Source organism: Rhinopithecus roxellana, chromosome 10 (assembly GCF_007565055.1).
Source record: "Rhinopithecus roxellana isolate Shanxi Qingling chromosome 10, ASM756505v1, whole genome shotgun sequence".
In the NCBI taxonomy this organism is placed as follows: Eukaryota; Metazoa; Chordata; class Mammalia; order Primates; family Cercopithecidae; genus Rhinopithecus; species Rhinopithecus roxellana.
Window position 1 is genome coordinate 39,178,242 of NC_044558.1, and position 22,512 is coordinate 39,200,753.

At 37.3% G+C, this 22,512-nt stretch overlaps 1 protein-coding gene across 1 annotated transcript in view; it reads right to left on the reverse strand.

Annotated features, from left to right (window-relative positions):
* LGR5 (leucine rich repeat containing G protein-coupled receptor 5) overlaps positions 1 to 22,512 on the reverse strand; it is a 148,311-nt gene that overhangs the window by 56,884 nt on the left and 68,915 nt on the right. The window contains exon 3 of the mRNA XM_010370727.2: positions 3,997 to 4,068. Within this exon, the coding sequence (XP_010369029.2) occupies positions 3,997 to 4,068 (72 nt within the window). The remainder of the gene's footprint in view (positions 1 to 3,996; positions 4,069 to 22,512) is intronic.

Here is a 22,512-nt window from a genome sequence, read left to right on the forward strand (position 1 = left end):
TATTTATATATTTTTTGAGACAGGTCTTGCTCTGTCACCTAGGCTACAGTGTAGTGGTGCAATCTTGGCTCACTGTAGCCCCAACCTCCTGGGTTCATGAAATCCTCCCATATCAGCCTCCTGAGTAGCTGGGACCACAGGCATTCATCACCATGCCAGGCTAATTTTTGTATTTTTTGTGGAGATGGGGTTTTGTCATTCTGCCCAGGCTGGTCTTGAACTCCTGAGCTCAAGTAATTCAGTCACCTCTGCCTCCCAAAGTGCTGGGATTATATAGGCGTGAGCCACTGTGCCCAGCTACTGACACGATTTTAAACTAAATGTGTGGTTAGAAATCTTAAAATGTCAGGAATAGACAGGATGTATAAACTAGTTACTTATTTAATTATCTTGAGAGAAAATGTTTATTCCATTTAATTTTTCCTGTGCAAATTATTAAGCATATGCAGAACTTCTTATAAAACGTTTCAATACAATTACACGTTAAAGTATTATTGATTTATAGTTGATATGGAGGGACAGTCAGAAGCCAGAATAAGGGAGAATTCTTTATGCTGGGCTGTGCAGCGCATTGCAGGACAGCTTACTACATGCCAATCATCTGGACAACCAAAGATGCTCCCACAAATTTCCAAAACACTCTGTAACAGACAGAACCAATATTGCTGAGAAAAATTGTTTTAAGGCTGTTATGGTTTGAATGTTTTTGTCCCCTCCAAAAATTCATGTTGAAACTTAATCCCCAATGCAACAGTGTTGGGAGGTGGGGCCCTTTGGGAGGTGTTGGGTAGAGCCTTTGGGAGATGTTTTAATTAAATTAGCAGAAAATTAAGAAATGGTGATCTCAATGAATTTCCTTAAAAGTTTGCTTTATAAATATTTTGTATTATTGCCTTAAAAATGTTTGGAGTACAATCATATGAAATAGATTAATTCCATTGTAAAAAGCCTTGTTGGAAGAAGTTTATTCCCTTTTTGCCTTTCCACCTTCTGCCACAGGAGGACACAGCATTCCTACCCTCCAGAGGATTTGGCCCTCAAGATGCCATCTTGAAAGCAGAGAGTGGCCCTCACCAGATGCCAGCACCTTGATCTTGGACTTCCCAGCCTCCAGAACTATGAGAAATAAACTTCTCTTCTTTATAAATTACCCAGTTTGTGGTATGCTGTTATCATAGCACAAACAACCTAATACAAAAACCAAAATACTTTCAAAAATATTTGACAATTTGAGGCCATTCATTGAATATTAGTCTTCAGGTCAGCAAAGTAAAGAGAAGAGTGAACACAATTTCTGGCAAGATTTTTTTCCTCTTGAACTCTCCTCACACTGACAGGGACCCAGCTATAGTACAAAGTCTGAACATGGCCTTTCCTCACTTACGTACATCTTTTCCTTGACTCCTCAGCATGCCTAGGATATAATAATGTCCACTTTTTTTGACTTAACATATGGGATCCCTGCAACTGGGACTCCTGTCTTTGCGAGCTCTTCTCCAAATGCTCTGTAGCGTCTCCTGAATGCTCAAGCACTAACCTGCTTGGAGCTACCTGTTCATCCCAGGTCTTTCTTGACTCTGTGTTGCTGTACATATTGTCCCCTCAGTCGGCTATCTTATTTGAGGGGCTAATTCCTAGTTGTGCTTCAAGATTCAGCTCCTGGGTCATCTCCGGGAAAGACTCTCCCAGGAAGCCAAATCTGAGCCACCGGATGGGACGACATCAACTCCCCAACCTCTGTAGTTTCACAGTACCCTGCACAGATATCTGGACACACTTTCCACAAAAATCAGAAGTGATCTCTGTTTTTATGTCTTTGCCCCACTATCTTGGTCCCACAGTGTGTCACTACATTACAAACTCTTCAAGGGCATGAACAATATTTATTGATCTTTATATTTCTAGTAATAATTTGTTTAACGCTAATTTGAGCATGACATGCACTAGGCTTTGCTGAACCCTTGATTGTACAGGAGACAGGAAACATTGGTTAGTAGGAGTGGATAAAAGAGAGGGTCTAAATATCATTTTTTTTTCTGATGGAAAGGGTACATTTTAATAGATAGCTTGAGAAATAACCTATGCTTTTCATTTTTGAATCAGATCAATCCAGTGCTCTCTGGAGTGTTCAGGTAAAATGCACCTTAAGAAGCAGCAAAGTGTGTGCAGGAGCATTCTGGGTAAAAAGCCTGTTTGTAAGTAAAAGAACATATCAGATATGAAGGCACAACTTTTTTGTTTAATACACAATAGATATTCTATTAATAAACATATAGCATTGGGTCAATATCATACAAAATGAAGAAAAGGTTGAAAAGTCTAGAACTCCCTTATTCTCTCTAGATCATCAGCCTGAATCATTAATTCAACAAATATTTATTAAATGTCTACTATAAGTAAGGAAGTGTCCTAGGAGCTGAGGATATACCAGTGACCGAGACAGATGATATCTCTAATTTCATGGATCTTTAGGGCATTGTGGGAAACAAACATTCACTAGTAATGCACTGGTGAATGCAATTAGAAATATATAATGGTATAATTATTAATATAAAATATAAAAATGTTATGATAGAAAAATTAGTATGACTTCATACTAATTAGTATAATTCATATTTAAGAATTCAAAGTTTAAAATTATAATTATATGTAATTATAACTAATTTATATATAATTCATATATATCCATATTAATTTATACATATTCACTTTACATATTTATAATTAAAGTATAATTATGATGTCTGGAGACACACACACACACTAGCTTGTATATCCAATATACACTTTGTTAAGTGAAATAAAATAATTGATTCTAGTAAAATTTATTTAAAAAGTATCCCAAATACTTAGTGGTATATAGCTCGACATGAGAAAAAAAAATCACTTTAGTTCTTACCTAAACTTGACTCTCACAATACATTTTGAACGGTTCCAGATATTTTTGGGGGGTTTGTGAAACTATGTACAACTCAGAATTTTACCACAAAAGGAATTACTATTAGGGTTTGGCAACATTACAACTTAAAAACATTTCTTCTTAGTAGCAAAAAAAAAAAAAAAAAAAAAAGAAAAGAAAAAATTCAGACAGAGGAAGGGAAACCAAACCTAATGTCCTAAGGTGATCAAATAACGGTTCTGCTGTTGAATTTCACTTTTAACGAAATATTAAATTGAATTAAACTGTTTTTTTAACCTATGTGTCTTTTAGGCCACTGAAATGCAATTTTCAATAAGCAGAAATATATCAAAGTTAATAACTTTTACGTCAAAGAAAGAAAATCAGGATTTTTTTCTGAGATAAACTTTTTCTTGCATTAACTATTTTATCTACATAAGTGCCTCTTTTTTCTACACAGAATAAACTAAAAGAAAATTAAACAATGGGTACCAGAAGAAGGAAGTATTTAATAATAATGAGTTTTCTGATAAACAAATTGAGAAATTGGACATTAAATAATGAGAAACCTCATATATTTACAATTTTCAATGAATTAACAAATAAACCACTGCTCAGTGTATCTGCTATACACTAGGTTATGCCCTATATATTCACAGGTGGAACACAAACTTGGTTTTTTCAGCTGATGCTTATTCACGACCCTTTGAAGCCAGTTTGAAGCTGTGGTCTCATTATGTCAGCATCACAGTGATTTACTCACCCTGTCATCAAAGTGCTTTTGAAGACATGCACCCCAATTTTATAACACAAAAGGAAAGGGAAATACTCTTTTAAAAGTCTGAGTTGATAAGGTAGTTATTTAAAGGCAAAAATTTAAGATATTAAAATTAGAAATGGAGAGACGAATTTTTTTTCACATACAAATTTAGCCAAGTATGATATGGCTCTATGGTACCAATGAAGTAAACTTGAATTTAGATGAATTATCCCATGGATGTAAATAGTTTATTAGAGACAATCAACTTTTACAAGTTAATTAGCAGCCATTTGACACTAAAATCAGAAATATATCCAACAACACTCAGTTTACTTACAGAACTTTAAGACTGTAAAGGCCGGTGAATGCTCCCTTGGGAATGTATGTCAGAGCGTTTCCCGCAAGACGTCTGTGGGTTTCAACGGAGAGGAGAGAGAGTGAGCATACCTCTTCATGTGGAAGGCATTTAATTGTTAAAAAAAAATGCAATACAACTATGTTTAAACCACAAGTATCAAAAGCAACTGTCAAGAACTTTGTTTTGTTATATTTTGCAAAAAAATCTATAAATTTCTAATTAAAATGTTGGCAGAAGTGCCTAAAAAGAAATGTAATAAATTACCTACTTCACAATAAACCATTTAATAGCTTATACCATATGTGCATATATATAAAACTTTCCTTTAAACAATTTTTAAGCAAATGCTAACACCATATGATAATTTGCAAAAAATTATAATGTCAAAATGTGACTGTCACATGAGTTTTACAACTATTCTTTGTAAGCATAAAATAGATTAGATAAACATTAGAATATTTCTGTTGCAACTATACCTCGAAATACCCAACTTTCTTATTAAATTTGTCAAATAAGAGTGTAGACTATCACAATCACTTTTTTCTAAACTCCACCAGCAAAGGACAGAGTAGCTTAATTTAACATGATTTGATAGAGCAATACTTAAAAAAATTGAAAACAAAGAGATATTAGCATGAAGGACATTAACATAGGTTATTTAATGGAAAATTCTGACATTATTAAATGGTAAAATTTTAGAAGGTTACTTTATAATATTTTTCTACGTAGGAGATAGCCACAGTGAAAAATTGTGCAAAAGATCAACAAGATGTGGTACCTGAAACATGTGATTCAGTATTTTTTCTGCAGCCACATCAAAGCCATAACCTCATATGTTAAAGAACAAAATGGAAAATGCAAAAACAACAATGTGACTCCAAAGAGCACAGTATTTTGAGAAGCTGATCATACAGAATGGTGAGTAGAACTGGGACTCAATATACCTTTGCCCTGTTTCCTTTTTTTTTTTTTTCCTTTTTTAGAGATGGTTTATTGCCAAGGCTGGCCTTGAACTCCTAGGCTCAAGCAATCCTCCTGCCTCAGCCCCCTGAGTAGCTGGAACTATAGGGGTGTGCCATAGTACCCAGCCCCCTGCTTTTTTTGATGGAGATGGGGATTTGGGGATAAGGATTCGGTTGGTCCAATTGACCAGTGCTTATTTCTGAAGGACCTAACAGCCTCAAATGTATACCTTTGATACTATCTTTAAAGGAAGAGTATTCAGTCAGAGATCCACTGACTGGACTGAAATAAGCCATTTCTCATACAACTTTAAATATACGTCCCATTGCCACTTCACACCACTGATAATATACTATAAATGAATATTTAAAGAAATGCTACACTTATCATATGAATAGAACTTCAGAGTAGTATTTGTGGTATGTGTATTTAAAGCATTATTTATGCAATGCAAATGAAATAAAATTAAAATACAACACACTTTAAAAAATTATGCTTAAAAACATTAACAACATAAGAAGGTCCTAGGATCTCTCCGAGAGGCTCTGCTTATCCTGCGTCTGCAGCACTAACTTGCTTTGTGTTGTTGAATTGAAGTTAGTTAATATTGCTGAGCCTTGCTGTCCCACTAATTACAAGAAATATTAAGATAAAATGGCTTCTTGGGTCCCTTCCAGATCCAAACCTCCATGATTTCCCTACCTTGTCTTGTGGTCATTTGTGTTTGTCCCTGTTTTTCCTTTTCTTAACAGATACAATCTTTTAAAAGACTTGGATAGCTCTTATATTGTATTCTTCCTACCTATCTCATGGTACCTAAAGAAGTGTTTTTTCAAGTGATAAATAATTTAGTGGCCCGCTCTAAAATTAAGAAAAAGAATAGAGTAGACAAACAGCAGAATGAATTGACTGAAGTATTGTTTTATAATACTTTGTTTCCAAATATATTTGTGAAAATGGATTGAGGAGAGGAAATTTGTTTCTTCCTATACATGGTCAGAAAGGTTTGAGAGCTACTAGCCTAACTATGGTGTAGGCACTTAATAAATATGTGTTATTAACATGTAATTCAGCATAATATTTGACCAGGGTAACTTAAGAGATGTTTTATTTCTTTATTTCCTATAAAACTGTCTTATCGGAAAACCCTCTTTAGACACTAACTCTGACCTTCCATCTTGTCTCCCCATATTCAGTCTCGACCTACTCCCACCCACTCCATATTCACTGATGGTCTTTATAAAGACAACTCTGACCATATTACTGCCCTATTCGAAAACTCTCTGTCAGTTTCCATGCCAGGTAAATAGAAATGAAAAGTCCTCAGACTCTTTTCTGAAAATTCCCTGATCCCTACTGGATGCTAGAACTGAACTAGACCACGAGGTTTGCTTTTTTTAGACATGCCCTCCACATTCCCTGCTCTAGCCCTTTGTTCCACCTAAAATACTCTCCTTTCACTCCGTTTTTCAAAGCAACCTCAGTGCTACCAAAGGACTTCAAAGTAGAGAGATTGCCCATGAGTTTGGAAAGCATTTGGAAAGCTCAGTTTCTGATGGTCCATCTCTCTACTTTGAACTCCTTTGGTAGCACTTTGTGTCTTGCTATAGATTTTACTATATACCTTGTGTTATATTGTGTACTTGTCTTATGACACATGAAAGACTGGGAACTCCTTGAACCTGGGTATTCTCTTGGTATCCGTATAGGGCCTTGAATACTGTCTGAAAGTAGGTTGCCCCAGTAGTGTCTAACTAACCAGTTGAGTAAAGACTACTGACTGTCCCCCAGTATCCATTCTCCCCTTGTAGAATAATCCCCCCACCCAGAATTTTAGCAGATTACATGGCCACCCAGCTACAGTCTGATTTTCCAGTCTTCCTTGCATCTAACCCTGATTATGTAACTAAATTCAACTGTGATCAAAAGTGATATATGAAACACCTGTATCACCTCCTTAAACAGACATTGCTTGTTCTTAATTTCTTCAATTTCCCCTTCCTGCAGAAGGGGTACTGGTGAGACATCATCAACAATTCTGGTTTGGAGAACATTCCACAGAAGGCAAAACAAGAACAACAGAAAACCAGAAGGAACCCGGGCTCCTGGATGACCCTGTGGAACTGAGCTGTCCCAAAGCTCTGAAGTCTGTTTTGGGTGAATAATCGAATCAGGATGGACCCTGTGGTATCCTCTGAGAGTCAAGGACTGAAGGATTATTTAGTTGTCTGGGCTGGTAAACCTCCATTGCAGGAAAGAAAGGTATGGTATCATACTTGCCTAGATATTGGCCCCAATGCATCGTGTTTGCAAAGCTGTTTCAATCTATAATATTCTCCGTCTCTCTGCTTTATTTGCCTTTTGTCTTCCTATTGTTAGCTTGCAATTGGTGCACCTGAACTATCACAGACATCGCATGTTGCTATTTTCCTAAAAGTCAGTCTAAGTTGGGAAGAAATGTTATTCTTTCAAGCTATCTTTTTTTCTGGTCTTGGTTATGCATATTTTTATTGTGGTAAAATATATATGAAATAATATTTACCATTTTAAACATTTGTATGTGTAGATTCAGTAACATTTAAAAAATTTTCCTCCCACACTAGCCTGCCTGTCTAGAGATTATTTTTTATTATACTTTAAGTTCTGGGGTACATGTGCACAATGTGCAGGTTTGTTACATAGGTATATATGTGCCATGTTGGTTTGCTGCACCCATCAACTCATCATTTAGGTATTTCTCCTAAAGGTGTCCCTCCCCCAGTCCCCCATCCCCCGACAGGCCCCGTGTGTGATGTTCCCCTCCCTGTGTCCAAGTGTTCTCATTGTTCAATTCCCACTTATGAGCGAGAACATGCGGTGTTTGGTTTTCTCTTCTTGTGTTACTTTGCTTTGTGTTACTTTGCTGAGAATGATGGTTTCCACTTTCATCTATGTCGCTGCAAAGGACATAAACTCATCCTTTTTCATGGCTGCATAGTATTCCAATTCAGTAGCATTATATATATTCGCAATGTTGTCTAACCATCACCACTATCTACACCCAAATTTTTGATTATCCCAAACAAAATCTCCATACCTGATTAGCAAGATCCCTCCATTCCCCTTATTTCCAGCCCCTGGTAATTTCTATTCTACATCCTATCTCTATGAATTTGCTTTTTCTAGGTATCTCATATTAGTGGAATCATATAATGTTTTCTTTTTGTATCTGACTTATTTCACTAAGCATAATATTTTCAGTGTCCAACCGTGTTATATCATATATCAAAATTGCATTCCTTTTTGTGATAGAATAAGGTACTGTTGTATGTATATACTGCATTTTGTTTATCCCTTCATCTGTTAATTGAAAGTTGTATTATTTCCATCTTTTGGCTCTTGTGAACAGTGATGCTATGAATATTAGTGTACAAATATCTGAGTCCCTGGATTCCATTCCTTTGGGTATCTATCTAGTAGTGGAATTCTTGGGTCAAATGGTGGTTCTGTGCATAACCATTGGAAAAATGATTACACTTTTATATATTCCTACTAATAATGCATCAGGGTTATAATTCCTCTACATCTGAAGCTATCTTTTTTATATCCCACAGTATTTATTGAGGGCCTGCTCTGTGCTCGTGCCACTTTATTTTTTTTTAATATTTATTTATTTATTATTATTATTTTTTTGAAACAGGGTCTCACTCTGTCACCCAGGCTAGAGTGCAGTAACTCAAACTTGGCTCACTGCAACCTTGCCTCCCAAGCTCAACCAATCTTCCCGCCTCAGCCCCACAAGTAGCGGAACTACAGGCATGTGACACCATGCCCGGCTAAATTTTGTATTTTTTTTTTTTTTTTTTTTGTAGAGACAGGGTTTTGCCATGTTGTCCAGGCTGGTCTCAAATTCCTGGACTCAAGCGATTCGCTGCCTCAGCCTCCCAAAGTGTTAGGATTACAGGCGTGAGCCACAGTGCCCAGCTTTGTGTTAGTACCTCTTTAGGTGACAGTGATACAGCAGTGAATACCAGGATAAAGTCCCTAACCTCATGGAGCTGGTATTCGAATGTGACAAGATAGTTATTAAATAAAAAGTCAAGTGAATAATATAACATGAAAAATGCTCTGAAAAAAGCAAAATCAAAGCAAAGGGATAGAGAGCAATGGGTGGTGGTTGTGGTGGTGATGGGCTATTATTTCAGATAAGATGGTCAGAAAAATCTCTCTGCTAAGTAGGCATTTCAGTAGACGCCTGCACCATGCAGGTATTGATATAAAGACAACAAAATTTCTGAGGTAGAGTGTGCCTGGTGTGGTCCAGAAGCTGCAAGGAGACGAGCATGGCTGGAGTGGAATGACAGCAGGAGGATGGCAGGAGGTAAGGTTGGAGAGGTGTCCAGGCCCATCCCATAAAGGTCTTTGCAAGGATTTCAAATCAGAGAGTAATGTGATCAGATCTGTGTTTTAGAAATGTCCTTCTGATGGGACCCTTTTGTATATATATTTATTTAACTTTTAAGTCCAGGGTACATATGCAGGTTTGTTATATAGGTAAACTTGTGTCATGGGGGTTTGTTGTACAGATTATTTCATCACCCAGGTATCAAGCCCAGTACCCATTAGTTATTTTTTCCTGATCCTTTGCCTCCTCCCATCCTCTGATAGGCCCCAGTGTGTGTTGTTCCTCTCTATGTGTCCACGTGTTCTCATCATTTAGCTCCCACTTGTAAGTAAGAGTATGTGGTACCTGGTTTTCTGTTCCTGTGTTAGTTTGCTAAGGATAATGGCCTCCATCCAGCTCCATCCATGTTTCTGCAAAGGACATGATCTTGTTCTTTTTTATGGCTGAATAATATTCCATGGTGTAAAGGTACCACATTTTCTTTATCCAGTCTACCACTGATGGGGATTTAGGTTGATTTCATGTCTTTGGTACAGTGAATAGTGCTGCAATGAGCATATGCATTCATGTGTCTTTATAATAGAATGATTTACATTCCTTTGGGTATATACCCAGTAATGTATTGCTGGGTTGAATGGTAGTTCTGTTTTTAGGTCTCTGAGGAATAGCCACACTGTCTTCACAACGGTTGAGCTAATTTTCACTCCCACCAACACTGTGTAAACATTCCTTTTTCTCCACGATCTTGCCAGCATCTGTTATTTTTTGACTTTTTAATTATAGGCATTCTGACTGGTGTGAGACGGTATCTCATTGTGGTTTTGATTTGCATTTCTCTAATTATCAGTAATGCTGAGCTTTTTTTTTTCATATACTTGTTGGCTGCATGTATGTCTTCTTTTGAAAAGTGTCTGCCCACTTTTTACTTTCTTTGTTTTTTTCTTGTAAATATTTTTAAGTTTCTTATAGATACTGGATATTAGATCTTTGTTAGATGCATAGTTTGCCAGCATTTTCAATGGGACCCTTTTAAAGCGGAGAATAGACCAGGGGGTCAAGAGTGGAAGCACAGGAGGGACTAAAATCTTCAGATGGGAGATGGTGGGATAGTGTAGCAGTGGCAGAGGTGGCATGAAGTGGTGGGATTTGGTGTGGAAGAAAAATCCAACCTGATGAGCCACTAGGGTCGAGGTGGAATGTAGGCAGTCAAAGAGGAGCAACGTTTTATACTTACAGTTACATTATGTATGATCCTCATGCATTTGATTAGTTATCCAAAGTGCTATGTAGAATACTGAAGCAAATGAAATGGGCATGATGTGATATAAAAAAGTTGCTTTTTGAATTAAGACAGATTCAGGTTTGGTTGACCATCATAGACAGCTTAATTGATCAGACTCAACTGACTCATAACTTATTTTGGTCAAAATGCCCCTAACTCTCCTGTTCACAGTCAGGACTTCAACAGTGCATTTGTGAGCTCTAAAACATAGCCTTCAACTAGGTGTTTATCAGCTTTCACTGCTGTGACAGTATCATCAAATAGCTGGATGGTTTTTGAAATAGTGACTTTGGGAATGAAAAGGAGAAGATAAAAACTTTATTTTTTTTAAAACTAGTTTAAATTATTATTAGGGTGAATGCCTTTCTGTTACATTTCCTGAAACTCACTTCACACAAATTGGTTTTCTTTTTTGGGCAGGGACTTTCGGTCTCCTGAGTCTATATTCGGAACTAACCTGTGGAACCACTGACCTGTGATATCAGGGCGGTCTGTCTTAAAGCAAAGGAATTTATGATCTGCTATTAGCTCTTTGCTGGGCTGGTGACAGATCTGTCTCATTGACAAAAACAGCAATTTAAGGAAATCATTTCCCTTTTATTTCTTTACCATGTGGGGTGGCTTTAGTACTTTTAAAACCGAAATGCATGCAAACATAGGAATAAAACAGGCTTTCAAATGTGGTCACAGTACACAAATAGGAAGAAACACACACATCTTTCTTGTGATGATTTGAACTAACAGTTTGCTAAGTAATTATTTTCCAACCCTAGAGAGCAACATAACATTTGGTCAGAAGTTTTTTTTTTTTTGTAAACGCTGTCTCTAAAATTATCATTTCATGGGAATATTTTTTTCATCATCTTCGCTTCTGTAATAAGATATAACTTGTTAAAAAAAAACTTGTCTTTCTACATAAAATATTTTTAAAAGTTTTTATCCCTTAAGTCATTGCTCCAAATATGACTCATATTATCCCACCATTGTTAGTTTTACTGACTTAATTGCTATTAAAAGAAAAAAGCCATTAAGTTACAAAAGACAATAGGCACATTCCTATTTCAATAAATCAAACAGGTAGATGTTTTGGTGCTGTAAAAACCATCTACAGTATTTTGGAGAATGTACAATTTTCTTTGAATTGCTAAAGTAATTTGAATCTTTAAAGGATTTTATTTTATATTTTGTAGCTTCCTTTTGTAAAACGGAGGGATGAGAGCAAAGCAATCATACGTAGGTCTAATTTTTCCTCTCTAGACATAGGGAGAGGTATGTGTACAAGATTGGGGGAGTACTGAGGATGGAAGGGGGCATTTGACCTTGCATTTGAGACCCTTGGGAAATTATTGTGCAGGAAACTATGATCCAACATGGGTCCACTTGGCTGAGTAGCATTTTCAGAGCTAAGTGAGAAGGCCTGGCTAGATCTACTAGGCCTCCTGGGTCAGTTCTTGCCCAAATTTCTTCTTGACTTCTAATTTAGTTATTTTTTTTCTTTCCCTTTTTGATTTTCTTCCTTCTCACCATTAACTTGCTGTGAGACAACACAAGTTACTTAACTTCCATGGGCCTTATTTCCCTTACATTAAAAGAAATGAAAGGGTTCTTTCATGAAAGTCTTTTTCTACCCTCAATTTTTAAAAAATTACACTTGCATTTCCTACTGTTAGTTTTTCCTCCCTCAGTCTCCTCTTCCTCCCTTTTTCTTCTTCTTGTTTATTGTAAGATTACTTTATTATAACATGTCATTAACATTGTAAAAAGCACTTTCCCATAATTTATATCACTGAGTAGGTCAGGGATTATTATTGTCCACATTTTGTAGACGAAGACACCAAAGCTCCGAAAGGTTTTATGTAAAGTGAAAAACATTGTCGCTCTCCTTATTTATTTAAAGGTAGTCTAGTCTTCTTATGGAGCATAGAAGCTATGTAATAGCAGTGCTACTTAAATAATTGGAGTAGAATTAACTTGAACATCATAATTCTTGTGATTTAAAAGAAAATGTTTCATCAGACTACTTAGTAAATTCATGCTGGCTCCTAGAAAGTGTCGCTTTATTTTCCAACTTTTACAAAGCACACGAGAGTGAAAGGGCATACACTCTATAAATGTTAAATTAATTTCTTCTAGAAATTTGATGAGGGCTATCAGGCTTAATGGTAATAATTTTCCCCCTTTTTCCATTCTAAAGATCTGGATGGTAGTTGCCTATTTCCAGTTTTCTGGTGCTGTTTTCCTTCTCTGTGATTTTCCAATATTGATTTCAGCAGTTCTGTGACTATTTCTGAATTTTCCCACTCTTTAGAGTTGTAATTTACCTGAATAATTAATTGCTGTTAAACTATCATTTAAATGTAAAATTTCTGAAAAGTCTTTTATTCTTTTATAAAGTATCAAAATATTCTCATTTGGAAAAAAATTGTCCTAAATAAAGTTAGCCAAAACTATGATAATATAATTAGGGACTCTCAAAAGATACATAAGTGATGAAACCAGGATAATAATAGTCAATTAAAATTGATATTCATGATTCAATTCAATTAATTGATTTGCTTTTGTTACTTTTCGGGCCAACTACATTTATAGGTTTGGCTTTGGTTTATCCATACAGGAGCCAAGTATCTGAGTCATATGAAGAATTAGAAATATGATGAAACTTATAGTAAGATGTAATTTGCCTCAACTTGCAGTAATGCATGACAGCAATAATTGACTAAGCCCACCATGGTAGGTGTTGTTTTACGAGGTGCCCCTGCTGGTCAGATGGGAACAGATACATAAGAACTTAACCTTCTTGTGTTCATCTTTGGTAAGATTTGCAGAAGCCAATTTAGTGCCTTGGATACAAGAATCATGACATTTCATCAACGAATTTTCTTCCCATTTGAGAAGAAAATGTCTTTCCCAATACTCCTTGAAAAATTGCAATTTTCAAAAACTGTATCCACCCCCTTCCATTGTTCTAGCCAATGCCTCAAGTGCTGCCGTCATTGTGTCAAGCATATCCAATTTGTGAAATCCAGTCAAAAGGCTTCCTTTCTTAAACTATGTATTCATGAGCTGTGCATTTTGCTTTCATTATTTGATATAATAAAAAATATTCAGATTTCAAGGTTCAAGGGCTAAGAATTGTTAAGGACTAAGACCACTGGACCAAGTAAATGAACTCTTTCAAGTCATTAAGGAGATCCTTTAATGTGCATAGGGCCCTGTGGTTTCTTTAACCAGACTAAGAGAGTTCAATTTCAATTCCTTCATGGAATCTTCCTTAACCATCTCAGTTAACAGTCAGCTCTCCTATAAGATACATTCTATAAAATCTAGCCTATAAAGGTTGATTTTCTATCCTCTACCCTTTCTTTTAAAGTTTGCTTTTGTTGTTGTTGTTGTCGTTGTTGTTTTTTAAGATCCTGGACTTTAGGATCCTCCCAACTCAGCCTCTCTAGTAGCTGGGACTACAGGTACGCACCACCATGCCTAGCTCATTTTCTACCCTTTTATAAGCAGTCTATCGGATTATAGACTCCTAAACTCAAGAGTCTTATTGCATGCACAGAGCAGGGAGCTCAACTGATATTTATTGATCGTTTGATCTTGTTTCCAAAGGCAGCTGGCCATACTGCTGCAGTTGCTTCAGGTCTGGCATAACTATTCCAAGATAGCTAGTCATTATAGAACCAGATTAGAAACAGCTGAGGAATATTCCTTCTTTGTTACATATCAAACTTAAATTCAGCAATTTCTTAGAGCACTTTCAATATGCTACGTATAGTGCTTTTGGGCATATAAAGAGTAGCTACCATTTATCAAACAGTTCATAAATGCTAGGGCACAATATTCAGTACTTTATGAGCATGGTACTATTTGTTTAAAACAATCACATTCAACAATTGGCATCATCTCTATTTACAAATAGCAGAATGAGCCAAAGAGTGGTTATTTGCTCACACTAGGTAGAAAAGTTCATAGAAGAAAATTTGGTTCAAATATAGCATTTTGACCCCAAATTTAGGGTTTGTAATTATTACTCTAAGGAGTAATTACTAAGGAGTATTACTAAAGGAAGGTTGGTCTGAAGCTTAGGTTGGTTAGGAGCAACCCTGACCTAAAACAGGAAAATGCAGGGACACAATGGTTGTATCACTTGAGGCATTGGCTATCAGAAAACCATTGCCCATTGCTTTTTATTTAAATTCCTCTGACTGCCTTTCAGATTCAGCACAATCTTACTACTCTTACCGCTATGACTGGTCGTCTCTTCTTACTCTTCCTAGGCTCTCTTTTAGTCTTCATCTTCCAACCATAGATGTTCCTCAAGTTTCTGTCCTCACACCTTTTCTTTTTTTCTGCTCTGCTTAGTGGTACTCAAATTTTAGTGTGCATTGTCATCACCTTAGAAGCCATAAAAAATTCAGATCCCCAAGGCCCCAATCCTGACCCAGGGAACCAGACATTCTGGGAGAAGGACTTGGAAATCTGCATTTTTAATAAACAGTTCCAGTGATTTTATTGTAGACTGAAAAACTACACCAGGAAACACAGACCTCTCTCAAGGTTCTCTCTCAAGGTTCTCATCCACCCAGCAACTTCAACCATCACCTCTTCGTAAACTACTCTCCAATCATTATCTCTAGAACAGACCCATCATGCTTCACACTTACATTCTAACAATGTTACTGACATTCCCATTTAGATGTCCTGCCGCCCCCTTACTCTTAGTATATCCAGAACTGGGCATCTTCTTGCCTCCAAAATCAGTTCTTCCCTTGAATTCCCTGTTTCTGTCCCTCACCAGGCTCCTGACACCTGATTTCATAACCCTATTCAGAGTCATCTCTCATCCTTATACTTTCCCTTTAGTCCCTATGTTCAACCAACTGATGAGTCCCTGACTGTCTTTGTCTGTTAGGGTGCTTTCATATATTCCAGTGGTTCTCAGCCCACCTGTAGAGCTTTGAAAAAATGATGTCTGGGTCCCCACTGAGATCCATTAAATCGGAATCTCTGGGGACAATCCCTGGTCATTAGTAGCTTTTAAAACTGTGCTAGGCGATTCTAATGCATATTCAAGGATGGGAAACTTTAAAGTAGTTCTCTCTGTTTAATATTTGTAAGATCACCTGAAGACCTTCATGGTCTCCATCCCCAGAAACAATGATTAATTCATTAATTGTTGAGAGAATTAGGACAGGTGATTTGTTAACGGATTTTAACAGATACTCAGGCTAGGCGCGGTGGCTCATGCATGTAATCCCAGCAGTTTGGGAGGCCAAGGCAGGCGGATCCTTGAGGTCAGGAGTTTGAGACGAGCCTGGTCAACATGGTGAAACCTCATCTCTACTAAAATACAAAAATTAGCTGGGCACAGTGGTGGGTGCCTGTAATCCCAGCTACTTGGGAGGCTGAGGCAGGAGAATTGCTTGAACCCAGGAGGTGGAAGTAACAATGAGCTGACATTGTGCCACTGCACTGCAGCCTGGGTGACAGAGTGAGACTCCGTCTAAAAAACAAACAAATAAAACAAACAAAAAACGAGTTACCCAAATGAGACAATGAGAACCCGAACTAGGTGGTGATAAAATCGACTGAACAAACAGGAAAGACAAGGTGGAATTATGAGCTTTAAGACTTGAAAATTGGCTGAATATAGGAGGTAGGAGAAGAAAATGACAGCAAATGACTGACAGGGCAGGCACAAGTCTGGATAATAAGAATGCTGGTGGCAAGCAGGCAAGGTAGGAGAAAATGCTTGTGGGAGGCTGGGCAGGTGACACATGATTGAACTTTGTTCTGCACATGTTGAGTTTTGAAGTATTGGAAGATACTTGGTGGAGGTGTCACTTAAGTAGTTGGGGATTTTCAAAATGTGGTAGCTAAACCAGCAGTATTGACATCACCTGGAAGTGGCTTATAAATGCAAATTCTTGACTTTCTCCTCCCAATCCCCAGCCTGCTGAAGAAATTCTGTGGTGGGGCCCAGAGATGTGTGGTTTTACAAGCACTACAGGTGATCCTGATGTCACTAGATTTCAAGAGTCACTAGCCTAGGGTAGTGGTCCTCAAGCTTTACCATGCATCAGAATCACCTGGAGAGCTTGTTAAAGGCAGTTTTCTGAGTTTAATCCCCAGAGTTCCTGATTTACCAAGTTGGGGTGGGGGCACATGAATGTGTATTTCTCAAAAGCAAGTTCATATAAACAGCAAGTTTAGATAAAGAATAAATGACAAGGTGGTGCCAGTGCACCACTGTCCAGGGACAATATGTTGAGAACCATTGGCCTGGCAATCAAAGGCAAAAGAGATCTGATCTGGAAACATAGCTTTGGAGGTCATCTATATATAGAAAGTCATGAGTTTCTTGCCCAGACACCTATTGTAGCCTCCTACTGGGTCCTTTGGCTTCCATAATTCCCCAATCTATTTTGCATGCAGAAATCAGAGAAATCTTTTAGGTTCATAAATCCTATTGGTTTGCTAGCTGCACATAATCCTCCAATGGCTTCCCGTTGCTCTTATTTGAATTCCATACATGGCTTAACTGGCCCTGCACGATCTGGTCTTTTCCTTCCTCTCCAACTGCATCCACATCACTTCCCTCTCTCTTACTCTGCTCCAGCCATATTGATTTTTTTACAGATCCGCAAACACATCACGTTCTTCCCACCTAAGGCCTCTGCTCACACTGTTCTCCTGCTTGAAACACTGTATCGCAGCTCTCAAGTTCCAATTCCTCCTGCACCTTCTCATCTCAGTTTAGACACCACCTTCTTAGAGAGGGCTTCCCTCCTTCTCACCGCTTGTTATTTGTTCCCTATCTATACCATGTTTGTGTTATTCACTGCTCTTGTCACAATTAGCATATATCATATGCAGTTCTGTCCTTGCTTATTATTTGTCTCCTCCACTCAGTTGACAACTTCCTGAGGGCAGGGGCTTGCTGAATGAATGAATGAAACAAACACAGCAAGTCCTATTTGCTCTTATGTTCTCGGTGGCTTCATAAATGTGTGTTGAATGGAGGAAGTATAGAAAAAGGAGACAATAAAGTTAAGTGGAAAAATATGAGGGATGTCTACATTTTATAGGGTGTGGGGGAGAATGGAATGCTAAGGAGAAAAAGGAGGCAGAGAGGTAGGGCACTTTCAAAACAGTGGCCTAATTGTCATAACAAAAGATATACACCACAAACATATATATGTGTATATATATATATATATATATATATATACATACACACAGTGACAGATATCTAAATGTCTATATCTAACTGGATGTATAGCCATTTGGAAGACTACCCATACAAAATAAGTGCCATGAAATAACACTTGAGTTTCAAGGAGGCAGTGTTTATAATCAATGGTCAGATCTATGAAGACAGGAGACGATCACTGTGAGAAGGCCAAGGGCCTGAAGATTATTCATGGGCATGAGGGTGTTTTTATTTTATGAGCACAACTCAATATGTGGATTATAGTTACCAAAGTTCTTTGATCATTGTTTCCTTTGATTCTCAGTAAAAAAAAAAAACCTCAAAAGACAGTCAGGACAGCTATACAGACGCTATTTTCAGTAACATGCTGGGGAAGTAGAAGTAACAAGCCTAGATTATGCTTTCAGAAAGTTTAGTGATCTCTCATTACAAATTTCATCTGTAATAATAGATATCTACTATTTATGTAGAGATTCTTCATGTCCAACCATAATATGAGCAAACAGTTCCAGGGAACAATAGTAACTTAAAAACAGACCTCCCTAGAGCTTCTCATGTTTCTTTTCTAAATCGAGTATTTGATTCCAATAGCACTAGAATCTGGGAAGATTTTTTTAAATGTTAATTGGAAATAAAGGCTTTTAACTTGGACAATTCTAAATGGTAACAATTCGTTCCCCCCTCCTTATTTAGTCAGACTGCCAAGCTAAGTTTAATGTAACTTGTAGATGCCAGCAATAGTCACCATCTGCTATTAGCTGCTAACATCTCTACCACACTCTGATGGATCAAATGTAGGATCTTTTATTTGTCCACATAGCAAGCGTTAACGGAAGTACCTAGAACTGAGTAAATAGGAGGAGAGATACTGTTGGAAGGAAATACAATGATTTCTCAGGTTATTAAAATAGTAAAGAACTATCTGCAATCGTTGCCTATATCCATTAAAACTCAGAATTGGAAACAGTTTTTCAAGTCCAGGATCCCTGAGATTCCTGCAAAATCAGGCTCATGAAATAAGAACATAGGGAGTTAAAATCTTTTGGAAGGTGTTTTCATTTTCCTAATACAACTCTATATACAGAATATAGTTTACCAACATTCTTTCATCATCCTTTCATTTGATTCTTGGAAACACCTTAAAAGGCAGGCAGCACCATTCTCTTCCGAGGCTTAGTGAGCATTAAGTGGATTATCAGCTAGTAAGTGGCAGAGCCAGGATGGGAATCCTGGGCTTCTGGATCTAGATTCTGTGCTCTTCTTTCTATGCAATACAGCTTCCCTAATTTAGATCTGCTTTTCTTTCTTTCTTTTTTTGCAAAAGAAAAAGACTCCCCTTCTCTATGCACAAGCACATTGCCACCAGAAGGACAACTGGCCTGTGCATATCTGGTCACCTTGTAGAGTCACAAAAACAAAACAAAACAAAGCAAAACAAAACAAAACAAAACTAAACTAAGCTAAACAAATACAAAATAAGACTGAAATGTGTCAAAAACTTGCAGCATAGGTAACAAGTGTTCTAGACTGTCAGGAAGGAGAGAGGAAGACAATTTTCCGTGATGGCTGTTCTTCTTAAATACTTTCTGTAACTCGTCATTCAATCAAGAGTTACGATGCTTTTTTTTTTTTTTTTTTTTTTGAGACTGAGTCTCACTTTATCACCAGGCTGGAGTGCAGTGGCACCATCTTGGCTCACTGCAAACTCTGTCTCCTGGGTTCAAGCGATTCTACTGCCTCAGCCTCCTGAGTAGCTGGAACTACAGGTGTGCGCCACAACGCCCAGCTAACTTTTGTATTTTTAGTAGAGATGGGTTTCACCATATTGGCCAGGATGGTCTCGATCTCTTGACCTCGTGATCCACCCGCCTCGGTCTCCCAAAGTGCTGGGATTACAGGTGTGAGCCACTGCACCCGGCTGAGTTACGTGCATTTTTAAACATTAAGTCAGTGGATACCTCTAGCACTTTATTGATTCTTACAGGATTTTGAACTGTGACACCTTTGTTAAGGCTTAGCCATGGATGAGAGGTGAACCATGACATGGCTATCTACACAGTTTATAATATAGTTAAAGAAATTAAATGAGGGAAATGATGTATCAGGTAATTAGAGCTAAGGGGAAGAGTGGTAATGTCACTTTATTAATAGTGATTTATTTTTATTTTTTATTTTTTCAGACAGAGTCTTGCTCTGACGCCAGACTGGAGTGCAATGGCCCAGTCTTGGCTCACTGCAAGCTCCGCCTCCTGGGTTCAAGCGATTCCCCTGCCTCAGCCTCCTGAGTAGCTGGGACTACAGGTGCCTGCCACTACACCCAGCTAATTTTTTTTTTTTTGTATTTTAGTAGAGGTGGGTTTCACCATGTTGGCCAGGATGGTCTCAATCTCCTGACCTTGTGATCTGCCCGCCTCGGCCTCCCAAAGTGCTGGGACTACAGGCGTGAACCACCACGCCCAGTTGATAGTGATTTTTAAAGACTGAGTTTTATGGTGGGGGGTTTCTTAATATTATTGATAGTATCAGCGGCAGTTTCATATTTAATGTATAAAGAGATAAAGCACAAAAATGAGCTGAATAAGCTGAATGAAAGACTTAACATTTTCATACAGTGTCCTAATTGTCATAACACACACACACACACACACACACACACACACACACACACACAGAGAGAAAGAGAGACAGAGAGTTAACATCTCTATCTAGCTGTATGGGTGGTTGTTTATTAGTTCAAGTAAAATATATGCTATATAAACATGGTGCTTAAGTATATGTACTTACATGTACAAAATACGATCTAAGACTCTTTTGGACCTATTGAACAATGCTAGATTGGTGAAATTCTACACCTGAAAGTTCTGATGATACTTTTTTCATAGATAGTATATAATAGTCATAGATTAATAACCTGAATATCCAATCTCTTCCTTCTGGGAAGACAGCTCTTTATTGCTTTCTTTCTCATTCCCAGACACATGCACAGACACGTATATACACACTGATCACTACACAACTCAGTTTATAGAGCATTTAAAAGTGTTCCACTATGCAAACTACTGTGAAATCACAGTGCTAGGTGCTACTGGAGAAAAGAAAAGCACAAATAAACCATGCGCAATTCCAAACCTCCCTCCACTTTCCAAGCATGGCTTTGAAAGTCATTTTGAATCTTAGCTTTGACCTAGGTTTGAATCTTAGCTCTGATACATACCAACTCCATTATGTTGGGCAAGTTCCTTATTTTCTCTGTATATAAGTTTTCTTATCTGTTAAATGGGAATAATAATATCTACCTTTATGGGGTTATAATTCGCTGAAATGATGTGTGTAAAGCACTTTCAACAGTGATTGGCACAGAGTAAGCTATTATTGTTGTTATTACACTTATATTATTATTTTTGAAGATCGTATAGCCTAAAAGAGAATATAGACTTAAGCATATGTCTACCAGAAACAATCAACAGCATAATAAAAATGTTCTGTTAAAGGATTTTTTGTTTTAAACAAAAAATCATAGAACCTCCCCAAACCCCTAAATTTAGCTTTGGGAACAAAGGAATAAACCAAGAAGAGTTGATCATTTTTCCAGGTTTCGTAAATACTAACTTCTTTTGCCACTAAATGAATAATGATGTCTTTAAGACATCAGTTAGGTGCAGCACAGAATTATATATGGAAAAGCAGTCTTGATTTTAAATTCAGCAAGTCAGCCGGCTTAGCAGAAAGAATTCCAGAACAGAATGAGGCAATGGAATGAATAGTCTTTAAAGGGTCTCCTTTATTTCTGAAATTCTGTGATTCTATGGTCAAGATACTTGATGAAGTTTCCAGAGAGATAAAAATAAGACAATGCAGAAAAGTATTAGTAGTAGCATTTTCAAATGGTAGTTCTCTCCCCAAACACCATTGCTTTTTTTGTGATTTTTTTTCAACTATCTTTTTAAAAACTGGCCTTGGAACAGAATTAATATTCACCTCATGAAGAAAGAGGAGTTATTTTGAATGAGTTGGGTCACTGAAAGAGGAAATCTATTAAACAAAGTCCTTGGGGAAGTGAATTATTTATTGATTCAGCTTGTGGTCTAAAGTTGAGGTGTGTGTTGGGGGAGAAGGGAAGCATTTTGCCATAGGATATTATAAGGGAATTAAAGGGAAAAGGATAGGAAGGGCATACCTTAGAAATACGGTGGGTAAGCAGGGCTAACTATTGTATATTAATTGTGACAGTATAGGGAGAACAAGGCAGATATAATTTTTTAAAATTCTGATGTTTGGAAATTATTTAAAATAATGTTTAAAAGTGTTGACTAATGTCAATGAAAATCTGTTACTTTTTTCTTAGGCAGTTAACGTGTATAAGAAACTCCTTTTACATATTTTGCTTTCTCATTAGTTCATTCATTAAAAATTTACAGATTATTTATTATGTACCAGCCATGACTAAGACAGACATTGTTCCAGCTCCTATGAAGGTTAAATCCTAGCAATGGAAATGTCCTGAGACAAAAGAGAAGGCGGGGAAAAAAAAAAAAAAAGGCCTAGGACCTAGAGTGAAAATCCATTCCCTGAATGATAAAAACTTGCTGTACAATCTAGAAATCTAAGATTCCCTACCATAACCCTTGATATCAATTTGATCACATGCAACTG